The sequence below is a fragment of the Lactuca saligna genome, chromosome 9, assembly GCF_052625555.1.
Source record: "Lactuca saligna cultivar CGN05327 chromosome 9, ASM5262555v1, whole genome shotgun sequence".
In the NCBI taxonomy this organism is placed as follows: Eukaryota; Viridiplantae; Streptophyta; class Magnoliopsida; order Asterales; family Asteraceae; genus Lactuca; species Lactuca saligna.
Window position 1 is genome coordinate 190,203,963 of NC_136425.1, and position 9,726 is coordinate 190,213,688.

At 30.4% G+C, this 9,726-nt stretch overlaps 1 protein-coding gene across 4 annotated transcripts; it reads right to left on the reverse strand.

Moving 5' to 3' along the window:
* Positions 1-845: 845 nt before the first annotated feature.
* LOC145015609 (phosphatidylinositol 4-phosphate 5-kinase 7-like) lies at positions 846-9,503 on the reverse strand. 4 transcript variants are annotated; one of them, XM_078974079.1, is made up of 8 exons: positions 8,292-9,498; positions 7,630-7,797; positions 7,399-7,564; positions 6,819-6,929; positions 6,142-6,260; positions 1,851-1,996; positions 1,607-1,775; positions 846-1,231 (listed from the first exon to the last, which is right to left on the reverse strand). In XM_078974079.1, exons 1-8 carry the CDS (start codon positions 9,293-9,295, stop codon positions 952-954), a joined length of 2,163 nt encoding a protein of 720 aa, XP_078830205.1. In that variant the 5' UTR covers positions 9,296-9,498; the 3' UTR covers positions 846-951. The 4 variants fall into 4 exon arrangements, with proteins under 4 accessions (XP_078830205.1, XP_078830204.1, XP_078830203.1 ...); XM_078974078.1 differs by having other exon boundaries at positions 6,142-6,329; positions 8,292-9,497; XM_078974077.1 differs by having other exon boundaries at positions 1,607-1,996; positions 6,142-6,329; positions 8,292-9,500.
* Positions 9,504-9,726: the final 223 nt, after the last annotated feature.

Genomic DNA, 9,726 nt, shown 5'->3' on the forward strand with positions numbered 1-9,726 from the left:
ATATATATATATATATATATAAGGTTTGATGTTTTTTTATTTATTTTGTTTTTTTTGTATGAGTGCTGATGAACAAAATCAACAGTTGTACGGACTACTAATGAGCACAATCAGTAGTCATACATACTGTTGATTGCTCATCAGTAGTCCATATGGATGCCGATTGTGCACATCTGTTGTCCATATGATTATTGATTGTCCTCATTAGCAGTCCATGCAACTGCTGATTGTACATACAACTGATTGTACATACAAGCAAATTTCAAAAATAACTAATTTTTTTTAGCCTAGATATGTCTTAGACACACCATTTTAAGAAGATTGATGTTTTTTGTGTTGAAAAATGATGAATTAATTATTAGTTCGCAAGGTCACACGCTTTTCTTAGTTCTCACGATAACTTATATATATATATATATATATATATATATATATATATATATATATATATATATATATATATATATATATATATATATAATTCTTACAACAGTTGTAACACTAGAAAAAGAAAGGTCAATCCAACCTTGCACTTTTTGAAAGGAAAAGACCCATGTGCTGTTTTGTTCAGACGGACAAAAGTTTCTAAACTCAATAGTCAAAAGTCAAAACAGAAACAATGATGGATTAGTGATTGAACAATTAGCTTTGGTAGGAGTGGGGGTAGTAGGGTGCATCACAAACTATTCTAGGTGGTTGATGTTTAATGAACTGTACGAATCATTGATATATGTACATTTAAAGGATTAAAGTCTACCACTTTATCCATATACCGAAATACGATATAATGCACATATAACTACTAATATATTTATGTACAAATGATAGATAACCACATACCCAAATACAATATAATGCACATATAGATATAACTATTAACATATTTTTGTACATACGATAAGTAAATATATTTATACATCATGTGTTACATTGAAAATATAAATATCATAATTAAGTATTAGAAGGGAAAACCTTTTCGAGAAAATTGAAGAATCGTTTGGAGTAAAATTTAGGATCCGCAACGGATATTGAGATGGGATCATGGCGGGTGGATTTATAAGCATATTCTATTTTTTTCCTTGTGTTGTATTCTTGCAGTATATCGATTATACCGAGATAGAGAACGACATCATATACTTCATAAAGTTTGACTTCTGTGGAACCAGAAATATCGTGAGAGACCTTATGGTTTGCATGAGCTGGCATGTTCACACCTAACTGCACCCGTAACCTGAAAGTTTTTTTTTTCTAAAGATTAGTTAAAAAATGGAAAATATGTGAACAAATTATAATTCTTTTCATGTACACCGAAATGACATTGTGGAATATCTGAATTTAAAGAAAATTATTTACAGCATAACTTTCTTATCCCTGTTTACCAATTAAATTTCAATTAGATGGCAAATTATGGATAACATGCACCATATTTGAATAATTCATCACATTCATTCGAGACAACAAAATATTATAATGAAATGTAATGATCCATTTCATTAAGTAGTTCATGCCTGGGATTATATTCCATCGTAGTATTAAATGTTAAAAAAATGCCTCACCATTGCACTTATCATTTGACAAAAATCTAAACAAAGAGCATATGGAATACCTTGCAGTACCAGGAAGAAGGAGATCAACTTCTTTGTCACCTACCGAAAATGCCCTTAAAGTACTTCCTCTACTATGTGGACCCGGTTCAGTGTTCACAGAACTCGGTTCATGTGTCACTAGAAGAAGTCCCTTTGGAGGAATAGAATGATCCACATGACGTAGTGGACCTAAGAAAGCACAATAGTTCTCTAAATTATTAAATAATTCTAAATAATAATATGAATAAAAATATTTACTTTCACCTAGAGTTTTCTGCAACTTGTGAAATGCATCTGGTGGTTCCAATAGACTCTTCAGATGTTCAGGAGCTCTAAAGTGCAATCCCAAAAGAAGGCTATAATCTATAATCCGTTGAGATTCTAGAAAAATACAATCAAGCTTGATTTGTCTGCAAAAAAATAGGAGGGAACTTCAATGAAATAGTAAAGTCATGGGTCATTTGGTTAATAAAATATTCATATTTTTGGAAGAAATGATACCTATCAAACGAATTGAAATATGATGAATTTCGAATATAAAGGCATTAGTCTGTATTTGTATGGTTGGAAAGAAGTGGAATTAAATTAACACATAAAAAGTTATTATTATATATTCCTTATATCTAATTTTTATATTTTTATTGAATATATATATATATATATATATATATATATATATATATATATATATATATATATATATATATATATATATATATATATATATGGAAAGATGAATATACATTATAGTCCCAACTAACCTTAGGTACTAAATCTCATTAAACTACGTCGTTTTATTACCTAAATATTTTCCCAGAGCATATGATATCCTAAAATAATCATATCCTTCCTAAAACAATATGTGATTTCCAAAAGCAAGTTTTTTTGCATAAGATTTTTTTCCTATTATTCATTGTTATGTAAAAAAAATTATGAAAATTTGACAAAACAATTATTATTGTTTTTATTTTTATAAAAAACCTGAAAAAAAAAAAATTCTCCAAAAATAATTAAAATTTTAGGGATACTTCTACTCAATATACTAGTGACTTTTAAAAAAGAAATTTTCAAAACTATGTATTGAAGTATTTATTTTTAATTTTTAGAAATACAATTTTCTTTAATAATTGTTGACCATAATATGATCCAAAGTGTGTTAATTCAAAATATTTATGATTCAAAAAAAACTTTTGATTTAACTTATTTATGATTATTAATTTGTTATGATCTAAAAATATTTTGACTCAAATATTTTATAATACTTAATTATATCTTCTATGATTAAAAATATATAATGATTCGTAAGTTGTTTTGAAGAAAAACTATTTTTATTTGAATATATTACTGATTCAAAATTTTATGATCCAAAATAATATGATTAAAAAAAGACATGAACGAAAAATGTTATGATCTTTAATACTCTTTTTATTTAAAATTTTATAATTGTTAAACATTAAAAACTCAAATCGATATTTAGTTTAAAATTAAAAATAAAAAAAATTAAAAGGAATAAAAACAAAAATAAAGAAAAACTCTAGTACCTTTAAGTATGTAGTAAATATATTAAAAAAACGAAAGAAAATGAGAAAAAGGAAAATAATAAAATAAAAAACAAAATAAATTAAAAACGTTAAAACCGAACATATATCTATGTAATTATTTTTTTTAAATTTAGTTTTTTTACGAAAAATAAATAAAAACAAAAATAAATAATAAAATCCACTTAAATGACGTTCTATGGATATTCGCCACATGTGATTAAATCATCAGGTCCGTATTAGTTACTACGGACGTGAGTCGCATGCGAAAACACGACGACTAAGAATTTGAGTTTGACGTTTGTGCTCTTAATGAAATGGGTGATGGAGAATTACCCTCACTATTTTTTGAGTCCTCACCCGAACGAGACCATATATATATATATATATATATATATATATATATATATATATATATATATATATATATATATATATATATATATATATATGGAGGTTGTCAAAATCGGGGTCCTAGGTAGGATCATTTTTGGGTTTGCAAGATCGAAATCAGGATCTTAAGATCCCACAAAATAAAACAAAATTTTAACTTATAATTTTAAAAATATGAAAAATATTTCAAACGTTTGATTATTTGTTCAAAGGATATAAAAACTTCAAGATATTAGTTATAAATCACAACGCAAAATGATAAACTGTAAATTGAAAAAACGGTAAAGACATAAAGTAGTATAAAAAGTTTCATTTGCAAAAAAAAAAAAAAAAAAAAAAGTAGAAAAAAAAAATCAATGGAAGGTAGAATAAGAGCTGATATCGATCCTACGATCCTACCTACAATCTTACGTTCCTACCTGCGATCCTACCCCAACTACGATCCATTTACGATCATGCTCGTTTTTCGTACATCGGATCGTAGGATCATAAAATCTTACGACTATGATTGCGATTTTGACAACCATGATATATATATATATATATATATATATATATATATATATATATATATATATATATATATATATATATATATATATATATAGATATAGATATGGTTAGATCGATTTGCTTTTTAAACACAAACTAAAACTAGACGAGCGTTTTGAGAAGTATAAAGCATGCATAGTAGGGGATGCTCATTGTCAGTTGGTCGATATTTATTTACATAAGAATTTAACCGACCGCTTCTTAAACCAACTACCATTAGAACCGTACTAAACCTTGATGTGTCAAAATCACGTCCTATACATCAACTAGATGTCAAAAATGAATTTTTTCATGGCCACCTATAAAAAACCATATATATATATATATATATATATATATATATATATATATATATATATATATATATATATTTATACCAATAGGGTTTGTGATGATTAACATCTCAATAACGTTTGTCTTGTATGTCCTTGGACGGTCTGAAATAAGCAACACGTGCTTCATACGAATGTTGTATAGATTTCATGGACATAATTTGTTTGATACATAATATATGTGACCTAGCTATTTAATTATCTTATCAACATATTAATGATGTGGCGTATCTTCTACTTTATATCACATCATAATTCTAACCACTTCCTCTCATCAACTACCACACTCTCTTATGGATCTCTTTACATGAGAATTTTTTATGAAGGAACTTAGACTACTTGGTTACTTTCTTGGCATTTCAGTTAGACGTCACGAAAATGATCTTTTGGTAAGTCAAGAATGCTCCTCAAAGGATCATGTGAACGTGCTTCAATAGATTACTGCTACATCTACGATATGATCACTCACGATTTACACCTCACAAAATCTCACTCCATTTATCTTGTTTTCTACATCAATGCAGATTGGAGGAAGGGGATGTCCGAATTCCCGATGACCAACATGTGGTTATTATGTTTCCCTCATTGATGAATTGATTTTGTGGTCCCCCAAACATAGTCTTTATCTTAGTCTAGTGCTAAAGTCGAATACCAAGGAACTGCAAATCCGATCTCCAGAGAATGTTGGTAACGAAACCTGCTCTTAAGAATCTCTGGCCACAATTGTGTATTGTGATAATATAAGTGCAATTTAGTTAGTGGGGAACTCCAACACCGATGCACAAAGCACAATGAAATGAACATCCACTTTGTTCGGGAAAAAGATGCAAAATGAGAAGTATGAGTTTTATAAATTTCATCTCGATACTCACCATTGTCATAAAACTCGAACTACTCGGTTGAGTACTTGAAATTGGGTATATACCAAGATGATTTCTAGAAATCGGTAAAATAATCGGAATTGATCAAGCTCGATCAAAGTAGGGTCACATTGGAAAAACTCGGCCAAATCAGTCAAGATCGTGAATTTTGACATTTTCCTAAAAAAAAAAGCAACTATAATTGTTAAGTAATTAATATATTCAATTATTCATGAAACCCTTTATTGTTTGATTTTAACTTTATCTATTTTAATGCAAATTTGATGGAACCAGAAAAAAAGGCTGGAGATTAAGTGATTACCCTACTAAAGAGTTCATATCAATTATTGAATGTTTAACACGTTATCAATCTAACTACTTCGGCTTAGGCCGAGTACTTGCTAGTCCCTAGTCGACCAACCAAATACTGCCTACGAATTTTTACAACATTGGTACCTACTAGCCAATGTTTTCACATAAGGTCTATCACCGATTCTATTTAATGAGTTTTGGAATAGAGTGCATCCGTCAAACTCCCACTATGACAATATGAGACTATTACACTAGATATGTATTACTTTCACCTGTATCCATATTAGATATAAACTAGACATAGATCATATGTTAGCCATACTTTCCTTACATAGATAATTTCTTGTGTAATTTGTATGTGATTTCTTGATGAGAAGAGGCTTCAAGATTCTCACACTTACACATTTTTTGCCAACCAAACATATAGCATATCGCAATTCCTCAATATTCGAAGCGACTCATATTTCACTTCCTTTCCATTCATTTTAAAAAACATTATACAAATCAAATGCCCCCTTATAGTATAAAATAGAAACTAGTGATATAGTTGATGATAAGTCAAACTTACTTGAAAAGTGCATCACGTAACGACTTGTCCATATGGAAATCATAAGCAAGATCAAGGTCTTTCAATGTGGTACCCACTTCTATATCATCTTTATTTGTATTTCTTCCGTGATAAGAACCCTTTAAATCATAACGTTGGTGAATTTGAAGTTCAGTGTAGAACATATTTCCCATAACTACAAATTGTACCTAAAATTGAGATCAACACAAAAAATATTTCTATTGATTACGATAATATATAAAACCAAAATAAGAGGTTATTTATTTTTATTTTTTTTACCGAATCATCTTAATGAGCTAACCACTTGATCCGGCCAGCTATATACATGGTTCTTTCTTTTTGACTAAATTTGGAATGAATGACTTACAGGGTTAAGCCAAAAAAATATGGCTTAATGTATTAAGACACTAATCCTTTCCCTACTTGTCCTTCTTTGTTTTTCCTCCCAACTCCTTTCACATTAAAATTGATGATGTTTGTTAAATAAATGAAAATAGTGGAATTTGTTTTTGGGAATGTAATGGTAAAATGATAACTGTTTATTCTGTGTAGCAAAAAAGCAACTGTTATGTATACAATATTTTATCCGGGCATACATCATTCACTCACTTTACATACAAGACTTAATGGGGGAAAAAGAAAACGAAACGACACCATTGTAGATAAATATGATATACCTTCTTGCCAACTCTTAGTGTTATTTGATGGAGGCCATAGAATTTGGTGATCAAGGTGTTATCGTGAGCATGTACATGTTTGTAATAACTTGGAAGCATCTTGAGTAAAACCTATAGAAAATCACATTATCATATAAACAATAGTTACTTTTTGTTCAGAAATAAAATTGTAGAATTCTTAAGCCATTTGGATAGAGTGAAAGAGACATAACAAGTTGTGGATGTACTAAAATCACAAAAGCAGCAAATTCAGTTGGATTTAACTATTGAGCTAGAAAAAAATTGCACAATTCTTAAGCCATGCAAAATGCAAATAGAGATAGTAGTATATATTAACGGACTCTTTAGTATTTGAGGAAGTGTATTTTAGTTATGATTTATTTGTATCCTTCCCTATTTTATCTCCTCATTAGAAGGGTGTATCAATTGTATATCTCCTTATATAGAGGGTATTTTATTCAATGCAATATACAGAAAAATCAATTACGCCATAATCTCTGTTAGTATATACATGTAGAAAACATTAAGATGCTAAATAGCATTCATAAAGCACCATATTCATGTGTTGGTAGAATCAAACCTTGAGCTCGGATTTTTTTAAGGTTTTAATCACGAATCTGTCATCATGAGAGAGATAGAATAGGCTGCCACTTTTCCCTTGAGAAGAAAGCTCTCTTAAACCATCATCCCCACATATGGACATCATATAATCTGCAGCATCTAACTTGAACATCTCCCTCAAATTCCTGAGAAGCAAACTCCATCAACATGTTTTAATGCTATAAAAACATCAACACTAGTATACAGATACCTGAAGACCATAGAACAATAGTCTTTCCAATAGAAATCTATTGAAGAATGTGAAGGTGTTAATTGTGAGCCTTTCCTGGGGAAATACATCCTTATTCTTGATTGTTCTCCAAAATCTGAATATCTAACTTCACGCATAGGAACTGGTGTAATTTTGCCCACAGTGTACCTTTAATCAAGTCCCATAAGACATTTTAGAATTAAATTGGATAGAAATCGGGTAGAAATCAAGAAAGGAACTGGAACTCAAAGTTGGGTGAATGGAACAATCAAGAATACATGTGCTGATGTGTCTACAAATTTTCAGATGTTAATGGCGTCTGTTTGGATGAAGGTTATGGCTTTGAGGTTTGTTTCTTTTTTAAACTTAATATACCACCTGAATGAAACTCAATGAGCATTTTACCCTCATATTCCGAAAAACAAAATTCTCAATATTAATCAATTACAACAATATTCATCAATTCGAATGTGCAATGTATCCAGAGAAAAAGAAAAGAGCAAATAGGTAAAAGATTAGTGTCTTAAGACATTAATCTATGTTTTTGGCTTTAACTCTGTCAAGATTAAGTAAAAAGGAAACAACCATGTATAGCTGTTCAGATTGCTTAACCCATTAAGCCCATAAATCAAAAATAAAAAGCCTCTTAGTTAGAAGGATACCTGATACCTAGCTGGAGATTAAGCATCAGATAACTGCTTTTATGGCCTTCAAAAATGTCCAAAGACGACTTCCTTTCCACTTCTTTCATATGAAATTTTCGCTGTTCTTCCTTTTTGTATAACACCCCTGCATTATTCTTAATCCTTTCGCTAATCAAAACTCCTTGTATGTATTCCCTTTCACAAACTACAATACTTTTGTCATCTAGACTTTCGCCTACATCATCATCCACACTTTCACCTTCATCAGATGTATAAGATAATATATCAGTATTGAACTCCCTAACAGAACCCCCAGTGGAAATCCTCTTACTTGATATTCGACCCAACTCTTTAAAAAATCCATTAATGGAAATTTTGTCAGATAAACTGCGTTTTATACTTCGTTTCTTTTTGCCTAATCTTTTAGATGATGGACACCTAATACTTCCTCCAGGATAAAACATGCCACGTCCATCTTTGACTCCTTTTGTCCATGTCCCAAAATAATAACTCCCATCAACAAACCTATAAACACCTGACCCATGTCTATACCCATTTAGCCAATAACCATCAAACAGATCACCATTCAGCCATTTCATCACCCCTCTACCACACATCAATCCACCTTTCCAGTTTCCAATATACATATCATCATTACACCAATCATATTTACCACTTCCTTCACGTACTCCTTCTTTCCAAGAACCATCATAAACATCAGAATTACTATACTGCTTTCTCCCAAGCCCATGCTGAATGTTCATCCTCCATGACCCTATGTATGTTGACCCATCTGGATTGGTCAACGTGCCAAATCCATCAAGGTAGCCACCACAAAATTCACCCTCAAAGGTTGTGCCAGATGTCCAAGTGATCCGTCCGCCACCTGTCATTTTTCCTTTTTTCCAACTACCCTCATAAACTGTACCATCGGACCATGTGTATTTACCCTTACCATGAGGAATCTTTCCCTTGACATCACCATAGTACACATCTCCTTTTAGAAAGATCTCCAAACTCATGCTGATCTTTTATCAGTTTCTTATGAGCTCCTTGTATTATCAAAACAGTTTATGAAACCCAAGTAGGAGCTATCTTACAATACTGAAAATTAAAGAATATTGGAAACTAGCAACGACACCCCTGAATTGTAAAACCATCTGTTAATATTTGACTGTTCCTGTTGTGTACATACGATGAAGACAGCAGCGGAATACTAATACTTTATTTGAATTGTTTCTTTGGCCTAAAGCAAGATTTGAAAGACTATTTATTAGTTTTTTTTTTAGAATAACTACATGTGTCACATTAAACAATACCAACAAGTTAAAGATATATGTCATGTCTTATCTCAGAGAATTTAAATATCTTAAACAAATACTATATTCTTCATCAGGATAGGAACATGCCAAGTGCAATACAAATTAACTTTGACTTCTCGAAGAACATACAA